The 19,730-nt window shown below is 35.8% G+C and overlaps 1 protein-coding gene across 2 annotated transcripts in view; it reads right to left on the bottom strand.

The window, feature by feature from the left end:
* Positions 1 to 245: 245 nt before the first annotated feature.
* RGMB (repulsive guidance molecule BMP co-receptor b) overlaps positions 246 to 19,730 on the bottom strand; it is a 50,583-nt gene continuing 31,098 nt past the window's right edge. For both annotated transcript variants that reach the window (XM_053701512.1, XM_053701513.1), the window contains exon 5: positions 246 to 7,777. In XM_053701512.1, the coding sequence (XP_053557487.1) occupies positions 7,112 to 7,777 (666 nt within the window). In that variant the 3' untranslated portion in view covers positions 246 to 7,111. The remainder of the gene's footprint in view (positions 7,778 to 19,730) is intronic.

Genomic DNA, 19,730 nt, shown 5'->3' with positions numbered 1-19,730 from the left:
ACAAGAATAATTGCTGCAACGAAAATAGCCGAGTGGCACGAAGAGCTGCCGCCTTCCGCATTCGAAGGTGAACGAAACCTTCAAATCCACATATCTAGAGAGGGAGTATATGCATCAAGATGACTCTGCACTATATTGCGGTCCAAAAATAAACTTCATGTATATGTTCTTTCAAGGCAAGTGAGCATTCACAGATTTTTTTTAACCCAATATATGCAAAAATAAATAGTATGCACACATGCAGCTCACATTTTTAAAATGTAATAATTTATTAACATGATATTTACATAAACAATTTACAGATAAAATGTCTACATCAACAAGTCCAACATTGTATGTGATTTTTTTTTATTGTTATCTGATTGAACCATGTCGGTGTACTCAGTTCATGAAGTACAAATTTGAACTCTGGTTTCACAACATTGCACAGTTTGTCAAAATTAGGGGGAAAATTGATTTGCGCCATAACCACCACACACCCATTATAGAAAGGTATGAGGCGAGAGCCTCAGTAAGTGCCAAGTCACAGGGAACTGAAGTGATATTACTTTTGTAAATAACACACACTAAACCTTGCCAAAAATTAGCAAGCATATAGCTTCAATATAGGTATCTCCCTGCCAAAGAGCACCCATCCCTGTTTTACGCAACAAAATGGAGTTAAAGGGAGGGATAGTCTAGTCAAAATTAAAAAAAACTTTCCCGATTCAGACAGAGCAGGCAATTTTAAGCAATGTTCTAATTTACTCCTGTTATCAATTTTTCGTTGTTTAATTGGTATCTTTATTTGAAAAAGCAAGAATGTAAGCTTAGGAGCCAGCCCATATTTGGTTCAGCATCTGGGGAGCAACTGCTGATTGGTGGCTACATTTAGAGACCAATCAGCAAGCGCTACCAAGGTGCTGAACCAAATATGGGCCGGCTCCTAAGCTTACATTCTTGCTTTTTCAAATAAAGATAGCAAGAGAACAAAGAAAAATGAATAGGATTAAATAATAAAGTTGCATGCTCTATCTAAATCACGAAAGTTTAATTTTGACTAGACTATCCCTTTAAAGAAAGAGAAAAACAGTAGTAATATTACAAATCACAGTTGTGTTTAACCCATTAACAAAAATGCACACGACTAGTATTCTGTAGGGGGGATAAAACTAACTAAATGTCTAATAATGACAACGTAAGCGTACACACTACTGTTTTTGCAATTACATAGGATATAAACACACATACACATTTGTTAATCCATAAACAAATTCAGGATAGTTGTTTTTGTGATAGTTCAATGGGACAAAATATATATTTAAGGATAAATCACCTAATGTTACATGAGTTTTAAGTAAATTAATAATCTGAATTAAACTTGTTTCCTACTACATTTAAAAAGGGACATGATACCCAAATACTAAAATTACTTGAAAGTGATGCAGCATAGCTGTAAAAAGCGGACTACAAAATGACAAACATGCATTTGCACTTTAGATATCGTACCTGAACATTTCCTCAGTAGCCTCATCCCACTGTAGAGGAAATGTAAGCATCCAATCTGGATGCTTGTCCTAGGGCATGCAAGGGAGCAAGCATCTGCTATGTGCAGCCAGTCACTTTCTTCAGTTCCAGGAAGTTTACTATGAAAGCTTGTGAAATCCCACCAGACCATCCAGAACCCAGCTTAGTAAGATAAACAGCTCTTAAGGTAGTTTGCCATTCTAAAATTCTTTGAGAGACCTTGCAGTGCCAACGATACTTCTTAGAAAATTGTGCCAGACCAGAAAGCAGGAGCAGGCACTACTAGGTGTAATATATAAAAATATCTAACTTTATTTATTACAAAAAGTAAGAAGTCCCACAGACATGGAGGGAGACAAGTAAGGGATAGACGGTTATCCCTTCCATGGCGGCTGGACTTTTTACTTTACTTAATAAAAGTTGGATATTTTTATATATTACACCAAGTAGTTCCTGCTCCTCCTTTTCGGAATACTTTGGATTTACAGACCTGATCTGCCGCAACTACGGTACTCCAGGCTTACAGGAGGTAGTGTGTGACCTTTAACAGGATTTCCGGCTCTAGTTGCTGATTGTTGCCGTGTTCCAGAGGAAAGCATTTGTTTAGAGAATCTGGCCCTAAGGTGAAATCTCCCAACATTACAGTAAATCAAAATGTAAATTCAGCACATAGTGCTGATTGGCCGTTTGTTATTTTTTTTTAATCATACAGATGGCTATAAAAATGTAGCTGAATGGTAACTGCTCAAATAGTTACTCTGGTGAGTTAACCATAGTATTAAATATGAACACACAATTGCATCAAGGAAATAAATAAAATATTTATGTCGAGTAACATGTCCCTTTAATTAAACTAAAACAAAAAACAAACAAAAAAAACACAGCTTTCTGGGTTTTGTGCCAACAGAATAAATAGTATATAGAGAGAAAGAAGCACATCCGGTAATTCACACACAGTGAATGTGAAAATGGTTACAGCAAAGCCTACTATTTCATTGACACTGGAGGTCACTAGAACACAGCATTATGCTTTAAACATATTTAACTTTATTCTTGTAGCATAATACGTTAAACTATTTACACACTGCACAGTCACTGGAACACAAACAGATACTGATTGGTAGAGCTAAGAACCACATCTAAAAGTTCCTGCAAAACCTTTTTTTTTTTTTCAAAGTCTGAAAAAGACATCCATTTTGTTGAGCATGTTCCCTCAGTTTTAGCTCTCCCCGGGGAACCATCACAAGCCTCTAAATATCCATATGTTTGGCATTATCTAAAGCTCTTGGCCGCTGCAGCCTTCAAGAACATGTGCAAACAACATTTTCTCAAATCCTTCAGCTGGCCCAAGAGTGGAAAACTGAATATATTTTAAAGAAGCGCTTAAAATGTGTCTCAGTTTTCTGAGCATTGTTTGTACTGAACTATATGGCTTACAAGGTTTCACATTTCTGTACCTACACATTTTCCCGATTACAAAAGTAAAAGCCAAATCATTTATTTCCTTTCTTTGAATTGCTTTAATCGGCCCCAAACAGAGCATTAGACTAGAGTGCCGCATTGCTTTGTGCCAACACAGGGTCTGCCTTTGGAGTTAGCAGATCAGTTTATAGGTGCATATGTTTGAAAAGGGACATTGATGGACATTCATTTTTGTAAACCCATAATCCAAATCAGTAATTAAGCACTGGACTGAAATGTATCTACATAGAAAATAACTATTTTAACATTGAGTTTTGCAAACCAAGAATAGATCCCTTAGTGAATGTACTTACCATGGTGATTGTGTTTATCTGATTTTCCTTAATAGTGGCCAATTAGAGCAATGCACAAACTCATTTACAGCAAGTACTAATTAATGTACTAAAATATCTATTTCACAGTATTATGGGTGTTATGTCTCCCTATTAAAACTTGGATTATCAATATTAAAGGGACAGTCTAGGCCAAAATAAACTTTCATGATTCAGATAGAGCATGTAATTTTAAACAATTTTCCAATTTACTTTTATCACCAATTTTGCTTTGTTCTCTTGGTATTCTTAGTTGAAAGCTTAACCTAGGAGGTTCATATGCTAATTTCTTAGACCCTTGAAGCCCACCTCTTTCAGATTGCATTTTAACAGTTTTTCACCACTAGAGGGTGTTAGTTCACGTATTTCATATAGATAACACTGTGCTCGTGCACGAGAAGTTCTGGGAGCAGGCACTGATTGGCTAGACTGCAAGTCTGTCAAAAGAACTAAAAAAAGGGGCAGTTTGCAGAGGCTTAGATACAAGATAATCACAGAGGTTAAAAGTGTATTATTATAACTATTGGTTATGCAAAACTGGGAAATGGGTAATAAAGGGATTATCGATCTTTTAAAACAATAAAAATTCTGGTGTAGACTGTCCCTTTAACTGTATCTGGATCAATTGGAAAATATTACACTTTGATTTATTGCACACTTAGTGAACTTGGATCCATTGTTATTTATTATAATTTGGACTTTTTTTTTTAATCAATACTGAACATGGATTAAATCTATATGTTTTAAGGATTTCCACGGATCTATGAACTTTTCTGTAATCCTTTGTGATTGACGTCTGAAGTCTTATTGTTGATACATATTTCTAATCTTGGACTCTGTCGGAATATTCCTATTTAGTGATGCTTTTATATGCATTTACATACTGTATTTCTACATATTGTATAGCATGCACGCTATTTTAAGACCACTTTATTAATAAATGTTTATTGATTCTAAGCAAATATTTATATAAAACTTTGTAGTCTTCCCTATACTATAGCTCTAATTGTTTTTATTAGAGCGCACTTTTAGTACATTGTTTTGTTGAAAGGGAGGAAAGTCAGTCTCTTTTTGGAGAGGCTATAAGTTGCCATATAGTCATTGGCACAAGAGATCTAATACTCATTTTCTAAGTAATGTGTAGATTATACGACATATCTAGGTCAGGCCAACTGCTGCACAGTGCACACTTATAGGGACAATAAACTCTAAAGATATTATCAATATGAAAGAAAATCAAAAATGTCAAACAATATATATATATTTTTTTTTCATAAGATGGGAAGGAAACTGGTTACAACTTCAGTAACATGGTCACTACTCACCATGCTGTGTTTTTCCTATTGTATCTGCATCTCTCTTTATAGCCAGTCTCTTATTTTAACCCATTACAGAATCCACCTGGTAAAGCTCTGTATCTTTAGACTGGGTGCGCGCCTATTGTTGCAGCCTGTGATAGAAGCAATGTGCAGTTTCACACATTAGTGATGCTGCTGCCGATGGACAGCTGTACCTGCACGTTGTGTGAGCTTACACAACAGAAAACAGAAGCTTTACATATTTGCAGTTTGTTTTTTTATAGTTTAAAAGTTGCATGATAAAAAAAAGGCCCTAGGAATAATAAAGAGCAATGTACCCACTGCAAACATGTCTAGCTTCCTCTCTGTATTGTGCACTCTAAACTAGAGAACAATAAGGCTTGTCAATATCACTGATCCGTGAATGCCCACTGCTGCTGACAGTGTGAGTATACTTAAAGGGACATTATACACTCATTTTCTCTTTGCATAAATGTTTTGTAGATGATCTATTTATAAAGCCCATAAAGTTAGTTTTTTTTAAAAATGTATAATTTTGCTTATTTTTAAATAACATTGCTCTGATTTTCAGACTCCTAACCAAGCCCCAAAGTTTTATTTGAATACCGTCAGCTACCTTCTCCAGCTTGCTCCTGTTTGTGTAAAGGGTCTTTTAATATGCAAAAGAAGGGGGAGGGGGGAGTGGCTTATTTCCCACTTGCAGTGGGCTTTCCAACTACCTTTTCAACAGAGCTAAACTGAAAGCTTCTAAGTAAGTTTTTAAACCATTTTATACTGGATTTTTATATCAGTATCTGCACATCTTATTCTTTATAGTAGTGTCTATTACATGCAGTTATATGAAAATGAGTGTATACTGTCCCTTTAAAGGGACACTGAACCCAAATTTTCTCTTTTGCGATTCAGAGCATGCAATTTTAAGCAACTTTCTTATCAAATTTTCTTCACTCTCTTTGTATCTTTATTTGAAAAGCAAGAATGTAAGTTTAGATGCCGGGCCCATTTTTGGTGAACAACCTGGGTTGTTCTTGCCGATTGGTGGATAAATTCACCCACCAATAAACAAGTGCTGCCCAGGGTCTGAACCAAAAATTGGCTGGCTGCTTCGCTTAGATGCCTTTTTCAAATAAATATAGCAAAAGAACGAAGAAAAATGAATAGGAGTAAATTAGCAAGTTGCTTTAAATTGCATGCTCTATCTGAATCACAAAAGAAAAAAATTGGGTTCAGTGTCCCTTTAAATTCCAAGATGGTGGCGTCCAGTGTAAAGATGCAGAGCTTCACTAACCAGTACTTGTAAAGAGTTAAAATAACAGAACAGCTTTAATGAGAGCTACAGGCACAAGAGGAAAAACAATAGCATGGTGTGTAGTAACAAAGTATCTGTGCCCAGAAGTTTAATGTCCCTTTAAGGACTCTATTGCTCTATTTAGATGCAACAAGGGAAAAAAAAACCTTTAAAATGTCCCTCTAAGCATAAAATCTAAGCTCCACAGCCTCTTCTAGGGAGTGTGGAACAAGCACAATTTCAGAGAGAGGTATTTCAAAGTAAAAGCAGGCAAACTAAAAAAACAAATTCATTTTGCAATGTTATATTTTTTTTAAAATGAAATAAAAATTAAAGTTTTGACTTTAAAACACTTTTCTTGTGTACAGACTGTGCTTGTCCCACGCTCCCTAGAGGCTAAAAAAATTCTATATCCGGAAAATGTTACATTTTGAGAACCTAGATTCCAGAATTTGCTTTTTGCCGTCTCCAGGGAGAGTGGGAATTATTTTTATAGAAAAGCAAATGTTTAATTTCCCTTTAATAAAATGGTTTCTCCTGTTCACTGTTATGAACAGAGATGTGTGTTCTTATTTCCATCATGGTAAATCTATGACTTAAGCACAACAGCACAGGAGACTTTGAATGTTTTGATCAATCAAAATGAAGGGCTTAAATGTTTAGAAAACATAGCTTTTAGACCTGTATGGTAACTTCTGCCTTTATGTAAACCAGGGCAATTGTAGCCGCAGCTGAAATGGAGGTTGCCTTATTCACATTTTCAAAATGTAAAGACATACTGCAATATTAAAAATAACCAATATATTCTTAATAAGAATTCAACTTTAATAGATTACGTATCATGGCAAAACTAATGCCATAATATCATACAGTACAAACAGTCTTGGCATTGAAACCAAAGTAAGCTGGGTGTGTCTCGTACTCATCTTCAGGTATACATACATAAATAGTATATAAAAAAATAAAGTGCTTTCTAATTGTTACCAATGAAGGAACATAAAACAATTCACAAACTGCCAAAAAAAGAACACAAGTAATACTACATCCAACATAAGTAAAAACTGTTGCACAATATATACAATCTTGTGGGTGTCCCAAGACAAACATCCCTTCATATACACGGTATATACATATATAATATTATCTTTTGCTCAATATATTATGACAGTATATATTTTACATTTTGTGTTTGCACAAGAAAACTGCTACAAAAAAGCAACAGAAACAAAGCACAAAAGGCTAAGAGCAACTGCGGGCAAAGCATGGGGCATTCCGTTGATTCCATTGTTTGGAAATATTTGCCAACGTTCCATTCTGGGGTGCAGGGTCTCTACATCCTCCCATGCACTATAGGCTGCGGCAGTAAAATTAGCATCCCCAGTAGTGAGAAGGTCAAAAACACATGAGTGGAAATAGATGTGTTTCACTTGTATCTTCTCCAGACATTTGGCTGTGGCACTTTCCAGCGTGTACACGGAACGTGCTTGAACTGAGGAAGCGTTAGCTGGAGTGCTAACAGTGACAGGCAAGCGTAGATGTCCACCCTCATCAATGCGCTCACTTGTAGGGCAGCCGTTCATGCACAGCTGTAAGTCTTGGCTTTCCCCATAGGCCATTGCCAGCTCCTCTGGCATTCGGATTGCCAATGTTAGATAATTTCCAAGCTGACGCACAATCACTGTTGTTCCAATGTATTTAGCATGAATTTCAACATATTTTCCGCTGACTTTCTCTAAAATGTGTAATGTTTTGGACTCACTGTAGCCTCCACTAATAGTGCCGTCCACAAACGCTGCCGGGAGGTCATCACTCACAGCCTGGTACACCTTTTGCTCTGTGCAGTCTTGGTAAGATTTAAATATTATAGTTACCTAAAAGAGAAAATGAGAGTGAGTGAAAATGGATTTCTAAATAGAACAATGTAAGATTGAGAATTATATCTAAAGGCAGTTTAACAAAAAATCATTGATAACTAATCTAAGAAAGAAAACAGCTAGAAATAAACAACTATAAAACAATTGTAACGATAATAAATGCTTCCTACTCTGCGAGTTTATATTAAAAAAAAAAAAAAAAAGCAGATCTAGTTGATTTGAATAATTAGAGAAATGTTAAATTGTGTCCCTTTTAAACTATAATTTTACCAGTCTAGATCTACCTGTCTAGAGCTGATCATTTATGCAATTAGTCTCCAATGTAAGGGGGGGGGGGGGGGAACAAAAAAAAAAAAACAAAACATGCCTGTCTGGAGTTCATGGATGTTTAAAGAGACCGTAAAGTCAAAATTGTTCAGTTTCGGTAGAGCATTTGGAAACAGCTTTCCAATGTAATTCTATAATCAAACTGGCTTCACTCTCTGGGTATTCTTTGTTGAAGAGAATACCTGGGTAGGTTCAGGAGCAGTAGTGCACTTATGGGAGCTCACAGGTGATTGGTGGCTGCACATAGATGCCTCTTGTCATTGGCTCACCAAGATGAGTTTAGCCAATAAAATAGATAGAAGATAACAGAATTGGAAAGTTTAAAATTGCATGTGGTCTAAAACATTTTTACTTTACTGTTTCCATGGGATATCAAACCAAACATTTGTCTTTCACAATTCAGATACGAGTCGTGTGCATTTTTGTTAATGGGTTAAACACAACTGCGATTTGTATTACTACTACTGTTTTTGTCTTTCTTAAAAAGGGATAGTCTAGTCAAATTTAAACTTTCCTGATTCAGATAGAGCATGCAATTTTAAGCAACTTTCTAATTTACTCCTATTATCAATTTCTTTGTTCTCTTGCTATCATTATTTGAAAAAGCAGGAATGTAAGTTTAGAAGCCGGACCATTTTTGGTTCAGCACTCTGGGTAATGTTTGCTGATTGGTGGCTACATTTAGACACCAATCAGCAAGCGCTACCCAGGTGCTGAACCAAAAATGGGCCGGTTCCTAAGCTTACATTCTTGCTTTTCGAATAAAGATACTAAGAGAATGAAGAAACATTTGATAATAGGAGTAAATTAGAAAGTTGCTTAAAATTGCATTTCTTATTAAGAAATATGAATTTTTAGGTTTAGCATCCTTTTAAAGAAAATACTTGTAGATGAATGAAAAATAAAAAAAAGGTGTTAGACGGCCACAACAGTACAAATACAGGATTTGTTGTCAGATTGTCACTGATCATGCATGTAACTACCGCACTGTATTTTTCTCTATGCACACAAACATATTTAACTAAACTCTGAATGTTTAGTTCATAAAATCATACATTTAGTCAATTGTAACATCCTTCTAAAATGTCTGTCTAGAAGTGTAATAAATGTGCTGAATATTTTCAACATATAATAAAAGCTCAGAAGACGAAAAAAATAAAGAATTTCAGAATTAGTAGTTAAATGTTGCTAAAGCGGAGGACTCAATGCCAGAGCGTTTTGATACTACAAGGACGACATTCTTAGCAGGCAGGGAACTGGATGTTTTTAAGAAAAAAGGAAAGACTGAATAGAAGTAAATCTCCAGCCCATGGCATGAACAAAGGACTACAAGAACATCATATTAAAAGGAACGGTACATTTTTGTGTAGGTTTCCATGCATCACAAATGAATCACTGCATTGCAAAAGATCTGCATAAAAAATATATATATATATATATATATATATATATTTTAAACTGTAATTGTGTTAGCAAAACACAGATTTTTTTACAGTCCTGGGGAAAATCCCTCGAAAAAACAGATAGAACATACATTTAAAAAAAAAAAAAAAAAAAAAAAAAAAACTTTCCATTTTACTTCTATTATTAAATTTTCTTTGTTTTATTATCCCTTGTTGAAAAGCAGGATTGTAAGCTTAGGAGAGTGCACGTCTGCAGCACTACATGGCAGCAGTTTTCCAACAATGTTATACATTAGCAAGAGAACTAGATGGCAGATGTCCTATAGTGCTTCAGGCATGTGGACGCTACCTACTTAGGTATCTCTTCAACAAAGAATAACATGAGAACAAAGCACATTTGATAATAGAAGTCAATTGAAAACGCTCAATAATGAAAGAAAAACTTTGCATTTCAGGTCTCTAAGCGTCAGTAAAAAAATTGAGCCAGTCAGAGATATAAATTAAGTTCTGCGCTGATCAACATTACAATATTCAGATTTAAATTACAGAAAAAGCAGACAAACAATTGCAGTTATGTGAATAATTCAACCTTTTGTGGAGAATCACATTTTAAGTGCAATGTCCCTTTAATGTTTTTAGATTAACAAGATAAATCTATTTTGTTAAAACCCCAACAATAATAAATTGCACTGGCAGTAGTTTTACTATTTGTGGTGTTAGAAGCACTTGATATTTACTAAATTGGGATAAAATCGGCAGCGTCTGAAGCGAGTTTTCTCAAGGCATGAGAATGAAGTTAAATAATGGGTGCAGCCATAATGAGAGACAAATGACAGGTCTCTGTTTAACGAGTACTTTTTTCAACCCACAATCATAATATTAGCACTGTAAATTAGAGTATCAACTGTTGTTCTAAAACGGAGCAATTTGTCTGCTTGACAGTTATGACTCATAAATTTATGTCTGTCAATTCTGTTTTTGTGGCTGAAATACATAATCGTTTGTAAAATAAAACTTCAAAAGGGGCATGAAACCCAATTTTTTTCTTTCATGATTCAGATAGAACATGGGGTCTTTAAGTCTCCTTAACAGGCCAGATTTTCAGAATTACCTTGGGAGAGAGCAGGTTATTAACCATGCTTACTAATTAGCTGATTTCACCTGTGCTCCAGTTCCGATATCCTGAAAATATGGCCTGTTAGGGAGGCCGGAGGACAGTTTTGAAAACCCTGCCCTGATATAGAGCATACAATTTTAAACAACTTTCCAAATTACCTCTATCAACTTCATTCTCTTGGTATCCTTTATTGAACCAGCAGAAATGCACTACTGGGAGCTAGCTGAGCACATTGGTAAGCCAATGACGAGAGGCATACATGTGCAGCAATCAGCAGCAAGCTCCCAGCTCTTGAGCCTACCCAAGTATGTTTTCAACAAAGGATACCAAGAGAAAAAGCAAATTAGATAACAGAAGTCAATTGGAAAGTGGTTTAAAATGGCATGCTGTATTTCAGGTCACTTATCAATTGCTACTGAAAAGCATGTGGGCATTACACGGTGGGGACGGGACATAAGCTTATAGGGAACTCATTTAAGGATTTGTAGACTTTTTCTGTTATTGAGAAACTCTAAATTCAACCATTTTCTCTTGCTCACAGAAGAAGTCTTAACGGCAGAAGCATCTCGCCCTATACCAATGAGATGCAGACGATCATTTACCTTGGGATATCAGAGTGTCAGTCTGCTTTATTACCGTTTCCCTAAGTCTTTCAGTTGAACATTTGTAATATTTTTATAGTTACCACTAAATAAGGACAGATGTACATTGGTGAAGGCAATAGAAGGTTATCACAAGTTTTGATTTTTTCCTCCAATAAATTGAAGTAAGAAGAGACGTCCTTGCATTATGGATACAGAGCCACCTACACATATTTACCCATTGTATATTTATATATTTGCACTGGTTATTTTTTTTCCCCATGACAAATTTACAAAAAACAAAAACTATACTGCACAAAATGCAGTGAAAAAAAAACAAAAACTTTGGCACATTTGATTTTTCAGGGCTCATTTATTATTGATAGTTTATAGTGCTGTGCATTTAAACATCAATGCTTACGTTAAAATTATTTCCCGTACTAGCTACCAGTCTCATTCATTTTTAAATAATTTGCTCCCAGTAGAAATATCATGGTAATACGCGTTTCGGTGTGTTCCCCTGACTTTCATGCAAGTCCTCTAGGAGAGAAAAAAAATGCAAATACTCCATACTGCACCCCCCCCCCTAAATGGGCTATTTAAAAGGGACAGTAAAAGTCAAAATTAAATCTATATGGATTGGATAGAGCATTTCATTTTATACAACTTTCCAGTTTACTTCTAGTACTGATTTTGCTTAGTTCTCTTGGTATCCTTTAGTAAAGAGTAATCATAGATGAGCTCAGGAGCGTGCACATGTATTTAGCCGTCTGGCAGGAGTCTGTGCAACAATGTTTATAGCAATGTTATACATGGTTGCTTACACAGCTGCCAAATAATGCTACAGACACCCTATGACAGCAGAGTTTGCAACTATGTATAACATTGTTTTAAGCATTTTTGCAAACGCTTTGCTGATGGCTAAGGACACGTGCACACTTTAAAGCTCACCTAGGATTATTTTTTAACTAAAGATACCAGGAGAACTAAGCAAAATTAATATAAGCAAATTGGAAAGTTGTTTAAAAATGACATGCTCTATCTGAATAGTGAAAGTTATATTTTGACTTTACTGTCCCTTTAGAGATACAAGCATAAAACACATATTTCACTAAAGGGATTTTAGTGAATAGCTATTCCTCAATACATTCATAGAGGCAGGCACACCTGCATTTCTAGGTGAAGGGGTCTTATTATCACTTATAAATGCAGAAAATAGCAATCTTTTGAGCTTTTTTTTGCATTTTTAATGATTTAATGTATCAAATTATCAGTCACAAAAATCTTCACATTCAATGGATTCATATAGGTTCATGAGCCATTACTCACATGAACGCGGACTTAAAGGGACATTATACACTCATTTTTTCTTTGCATAAATGTTTTGTAGATAATCTATTTATATAGCCCATAAAGGTTTTTTTTTTAAATTAATGTATAGTTTTGCTTATTTTTAAATAACATTGCTCTGATTTTCAGACTCCTAACCAAGCCCCAAAGTTTTATGTGAATTTGCTCGACTACCTACTCCAGCTTGCTCCTGTTTGTGTAAAGGGTCTTTTCATATGCAAAAGAAGGGGGAGGGGGGGGGGAGTGTCTTATTTGCCACTTGCAGTGGGCTTTCCAACTACCTTTTCAACAGAGCCAAACTGACAGCTTCTAAGTATGTTTTTAAACAGTTTTATACTGGATTTTTATATCAGTATCTGTGCATCTTATTCTTTATAGTAGTGTCTATTACATGCAGTTATATGAAAATGAGTGTATACTGTCCCTTTAAGAGACAAAGAAAACGAGACTCGGGGAGAAAAAAAAAAGGTTAGGAATGCAGCAGAACACAGGGGTATGGGGGAAGTGAGAAGGCATCTGAAAAAGAAAAGAAAAAAGAACCAGAAAAACTAATAATGGAGAGGAAAATAAAAAAAAAGGGTAGAGAAAAATAAATACTTTTATAGGACACTGAACACAAATTCTATATTGTAGCAATGTACAGGGGTTTTTTTTTAGGTAGTAATCTCCTACTGTTTAACGGATTGGTGGAAGAGCAACTTTTTTTGTATATTTTTAGGCAAAAGCTGGGATTGTTTTGCCTTTTTACATTGTATAAAATTACTCATGGTTTGCCGTCTGTCACACCTAATTTGTTCATAGCATTTTAAAGTAAAGGAGGGTTGTTACCTTTCTTGAAAAACATTGCCAATAATAATTAGCATAATTAATTATGTAACTTGCACAGACATAACCTGTGAGCTAGGAGATGATTCAGGTTACTAGTCAACACCAGAGCTTGATAAATGTGTTCAAAATATAGCAGCCACACAATTTTACATTAGTGACATGCAGCAATGACTTAACCCTTGCTTGTCCATAACATACAAGATCATAAACGTTTAGAACACAACTAAAAACTACACTCAAAGAGTTGATTCAAACCCTTCATTTCTTAGGGTACCACCACAACAAGTATCCCCTTGTTTCCCAAAACATACATGTGCAAATGCTCCGAGCCTGGCTGCCTAGGAAAACATGGTACCAGAGAAGAACTGCACACGTTTTTGAGGTGCCAGTAGCACTAGGGTTTGTCAAGCTCAGGATTACGCTGTGGATAGAGGGTATAGGCTAAGGTCCACTGGATCAGTTTTCTGTCCCAACCTCTGTGTGAGATCTGTTGCAGACAGCCCTCACACATACAAGGACTGGTGTGGGATCTGCAGCAGCTCCTTGCACTCTAACCTCTGTGCCAAGGAGATAAATTACGTGGCTCAAAGCAACCCCCCTTGTCATGAGAAAAGAATAAGGAGAGCTGCTTTCTTAAAGGGACACTCAAGTCAAAATTAAACTTCATGATTCAGATAGAGCATGCAATTTTAAACAACTTTCCAATTTACTTCCATTAACAAAATGTGCGCAGTCTTTTTATATTTACACTTTGAGTCACCAGCTCCTACTGAGCATGTGCAAGAATTCACAGAATATACGTATATGCATTTGTGATTGGCTGATGGCTGTCACATGATACAGGGGGTGTGGAAATAGACATAACTTTGCAATTTATTTAACAAAAATCTACTACTCATTTGAAGTTCAGACTAAGTGCTATTGCATTGTCTTCTTATCATGCATTTGTTAATTATGCAAATCTACTGTGTTGACTTGTCCTTTAACTTTACTTTTTTCCAAAGGAAGGTACTGATGTATAATAACCTCTGAATGTTTTTAAAGTGATCAAACTCTATATATGCTAACATCATTGCTTTCTCTGCGCACATTACAGTACCATACAAACATTTCTAAAGCCAGGAGAGGTCATTTATCTTCTCTCTGCACATGAACTTATGTGATGCCAATTATATTTCGTTAGAACTAGGAGTATTAATTTAACTGCATATTTAATTGGAATGTTTCTGTTATTCTGATGTCCTATGCGCACAAGCACACACTAGGGAGCAAGAAAAAAAAAATTGTTGAAACCATGATTTGTCAGTCATTGATATATGGCTCCTAAACTTTGGGATAAACATTTGTCAAGCCCTGAATACATATTGATATAAAATGGGCAGTCTACACCAGAAAGAAATCAGGTTTAGATATAATCAATGTGCTGTGCACCAAATAGTAATTTTTTCATTCCACTGAATACACCCCTAGCATCACAGAGGGGAGTAGAAACACTATGTGTTAAAATTACAGAAAAAAAAAAAAAAAGAAAAAACAGGCAAAATAACGAAAATGCATTGCCAAGGTGAGACTTTCTAATTTACTTCCCTTAGCAAATTTTGCTACTGAGCATGTGCAGGAGATCAGCGTATACTTATACTAGTCTTTGATTGGCTGATGGCTGTCACATGATTTGAAATTCAGAGTACCTGCTAATGCATATAATGGTCCTACAAAAACAAACAAAAAATGCTACATTTTAAAAGGATGCCCTTATGTAGTAAGGCTTACTACATAAGTACATCATTTTTAAATGTAGCAGTGCTAGACAAATCAGTTTAAAAATTAGGAGCCAGTAAGAATATTTAGGAGCCAGACAGTAGTATTTGTATATAAATATATGGAGACTAACCCCAAAAGTTATGAGCCAAGGATAGAATTCTAGGAGCCAGTGGCTCCTGGGTTTGATGAGCCCTCTAGTAAGGTACCAACATATTTCAGTACTATAAACAACAAATTCAGAACATTTTGCAACTAATGTGTTAAATTTAGATCACATAGAGCAAGCAAGAAATTACATATTGAACTAAATTCCCCTAAGCAAGCAAACATTGGCACTGTGTTTTTTACTTATTATGGTATCTGACCTTAGCATTCTGGAAATGTAACACAATGAACTACAACTTCCTTCTGTTCATACAATTTACATGAAATATCAGTAAGCAATATTCAATTAAAGTTAATTTCCTTAGTTCTAATTTGTATCAGTAATCAACTGAAACTGCCTGATAATTACACAAGCTTTTGGGAGCATCATATAAATAAAAGTTTAAAAAAAAAATAAAACAAAATATATTATATTATATATATATATTTTGTGTACTTTTAGTAGCATGTAGAGAAGCGGTATTCTAGGGAATACATACATACATACCCTAGAATACCGGTTCTCTACATGCTACCGAAAGTACACAAAAGCCTGGACGCCCCCCCTGGAAGACCTATTGTGTCAACTGTTGGCTCTCTTTTACAACCAATAGCAACCTACATTGACTTTATTCTACAACCTATTGTCCGCACCATACCATCCTTCCTCTTGGATTCAGCATCCATGCTCAAATTAATACTGGACTTACCTCCTCTCACTGAAAACACACTGCTGGTCAGTACCTGTACGTTGGACCCCCCCGATGTCATATGTGAAATGCTGAGACTATGTCTAGAACTCAAATACTTCTGCTTCGAAAAGATCCTTTTACCTGCAGGTGGCTGGAACGGCGATGGGGTCGAACATGGCCCCATCATACGCCAACCTGTTCATGGCAGAATTTGAGGATCAAGGCACCCAACTGTTCAAGGACAACAGAGTGCCAATATTCAAGAGGTACATTGATGACCTGTTTCTACTGTGGACAGGCACGGAGGATCAACTACTGGCTTGGTTCGAGGAACTCAACAAGGTACATCCGACAGTCAAGTTCAAGCTAACATATGATAAACAATCAATAGACTTCCTTGACATAAGAATTTTCAAGCATGGAGATAAGTTAAACACTACCCTCTTCAGCAAAGCAACGGACAAGAATTCCGTCCTTCATGCAACCAGTTGCCATCCACCCAGCCTTAAGAAGGCACTCCCACTATCCCAATTCAAGAGGGTAGCAAGGAATAATACAACTGAGGAGCTTAAAGGAGCAAAACTGGTCGACATGACAAAATTCAGTCAGAGGGGATACAACCATAACAATCTCTTAACCAGTAAAATGACAGTGTCGGACACGGCGCAAAAGGACCTGCTAAATTGAACTAATGCTACAACACCTGAGGATAGACTCACGTTTACCACCAATTATACAAAGAACAAAGAGGGAATTGCTGATACCCTTAAGGAAAACTGGGGGCTCTTATCGTCTGACAATGACTTATCTTTTAAATGCATGCCCCCACCCAGAATTGGGTACCGTAGAGCTACCTCTCCAAGGGATCAGCCAATAAAAACTGACCCAAGGAACTGTTACAGCAATGACACCTGGCTTAAAACTAAAAAAACATAATTTATGTAAGAACTTACCTGATAAATTAATTTCTTTCATATTAGCAAGAGTCCATGAGCTAGTGACGTATGGGATATACATTCCTACCAGGAGGGGCAAAGTTTCCCAAACCTCAAAATGCCTATAAATACACCCCTCACCACACCCACAAATCAGTTTAACGAATAGCCAAGAAGTGGGGTGATAAGAAAAAAGTGCGAAGCATAAAAATAAGGAATTGGAATAATTGTGCTTTATACAAAAAAAATCATAACCACCACAAAAAAAAGGGTTGGCCTCATGGACTCTTGCTAATATGAAAGAAATTAATTTATCAGGTAAGTTCTTACATAAATTATGTTTTCTTTCATGTAATTAGCAAGAGTCCATGAGCTAGTGACGTATGGGATAATGACTACCCAAGATGTGGATCTTCCACGCAAGAGTCACTAGAGAGGGAGGGATAAAATAAAGACAGCCAATTCCACTGAAAAAAAATCCCATACGTCACTAGCTCATGAACTCTTGCTAATTACATGAAAGAAAAGGTTGTTTTAGGTGTCTGGGTTGCACCACCTGTGGAGGACTCTACAGGTAGCTTCTTCATCCATCCGTATTCCACCAGAAAGTTTAAAATCAGACACAGGGTAACCTGTACCACAAAATTTATTGTATACCTCCTGCACTGTGTGTGCGGGATGTTTTATGTAGGAAAAATGGTGGATGACTTGAGGACCAGAATGGCCAACCACCGTTCCGCACTTATTGTTTGCTGTGCAGGGTTATTTAAGGGGGGTGAGTATACTGTTTTACACTGTGCTGTTTTGAGAAAGGGGTAACACCCAAAACGTCAAAATAAATGCTTTATCTTTTTGCAAGACCCTGTGAGTGACTTCTTTTATGCTGGTTTATTTATTCTCTTGAAGTGTACCCGGGGCAAGGAGAGCTCAACTGAGCTATTTGGAGCTGGAGTGCTGCTACACTTTCTACAAATTATACACACACAATTTTCCTTATCTAATTTGCTATACCAATTAGAATAGCATGCCATATAAAATTAACAATACAATTCAGGTATTCAATCATGAAGAATCCAAATTCTAAATTAAACAAAAAACATTTCTAGTTACAGAAAAAGTCAGCACATTGCTAAACCTTTTCACAATGAACTAACTAGTTTATTTCAAGGATGCAAATACATTAGAGACTTCTATCTTATGTACACTAGGCTTGAAAAAAAATAAGAATTTACTGTGTGAATGATATTTTTACAAGGTTGGATATAGGTACACTGTGAAAATTCCACACATGTTAGCATTACACCTTTCTAAAGACTTTCCAAAATAAGATTCTTTGTCACACACATTTGCTATACATTGAATTTGTAGACATCTGTGCATTTTTAATCATGAAATAAAGAACATATTGTAAAAACAGTTGTGTTTGTTAAACACAATGTACAAGTAATCCAAGTCAGACAGATGCCCCACAGTTTACACACACACACACACACACCTTGCAAGGGCTCTATGCCCGCTTAGCATGAATGCAGCATTCATCCCCATACAAAGACAGACTTTAATAAAATGCATGGTATTAGCTGGCACAAACTCTAACCCATTCACTGCCATAAGGAGTTGCAACACATTGCAGTGTTGTCACATAAAATTGCTAGGATGAAAGAGTCACCTATTTCACATCCAACTTTTTCTCAGCTGTTGCCTAAGTTACCAGTCTATGTAAAAATAAAGATGCTCAGAATTCCGAGGTTGCATTAGTGGCCACACTGGGCAGAAAATATACAACTTGCCGGAGCCAAAAAATCATTCACAACAAAACTGCAGATCTTTATAAATGTTTCCTCTTCCTGTTTAAATTCCAAAATAAAAGTAGGACCCTTGTGCTTATAAATTTATTCATCACTTTGTGAAATTGACCAGAAGTCACTTAAAATGAAAATGTATAATTGTTCAAGTAGCTAAGAGCCGAGACTATGACTATATATGCTTTACTAAGGGATGATATACCTCTCAAAGCCACTGCCTTTAGGCAATTAAGGGGTTAAAACATAAAACAATTCACCCCAACCTATTGAAGACCTTGAAAACCTTAGAAAATATTAATTTATATACTTTGCTGGGCATGGATTAAGTCAGTGTAGGGAATTTTAATGTAAAGAATACTGAAAGTGTATGTGCAAGAGGTGTTTTTACTTGTTAAAGGAATACATGTAATCCACAGACTATAATAATTATTTAATGGGACACTGAAACCAATTTTTCTCTTTCGTGATTCAGATAGAGCATGAAATTTTAAGTAACTTTCCAATTTACTCCTATTATCAAATTTTCTTTATTCTCTTGGTATCTTTATTTGAAATGCAAGAATGTAAGTTTAGATGCCGGCCCATTTTTGGTGAACAACCTGGGGGGCATGATAGTTAAGTAATAAAATGATAATTTGCCATTGTTCTCTCTAAGTATTGAGCTTTGGTGTTCTAGACAAATATAAGATAAGGAAGCAAGTCTGCGTACATAAAGTGATAACATAATGAGATCTGATATTACCTGAAGCTCAACCCATTGTAATAGGCTGTGGTTTAAAAGCACAAAACCAGCTACTTCATATACACAAATAAACCTGAAAATGCAATTTTTCATAAATGTTATACTCTGCAGCTGGTATAACAAGTCATTGAAAATACATTCCTATATAAAACAATTTTACAGTGTACTGTCCCTTTAAATGGAAAGATATTTCCAAAATACATTTGAAAAAAGCTTCTAGTAAACGTTATCACTGTTTTAGTGGCAGCCTTTTTCTCTGCACGTG

The sequence above is a fragment of the Bombina bombina genome, chromosome 2 (assembly GCF_027579735.1).
Source record: "Bombina bombina isolate aBomBom1 chromosome 2, aBomBom1.pri, whole genome shotgun sequence".
Lineage (NCBI taxonomy): Eukaryota > Metazoa > Chordata > Amphibia > Anura > Bombinatoridae > Bombina > Bombina bombina.
The sequence above is the reverse complement of the archived record's forward strand: the minus strand, read 5'-3'. Positions and strand labels throughout refer to the sequence as shown.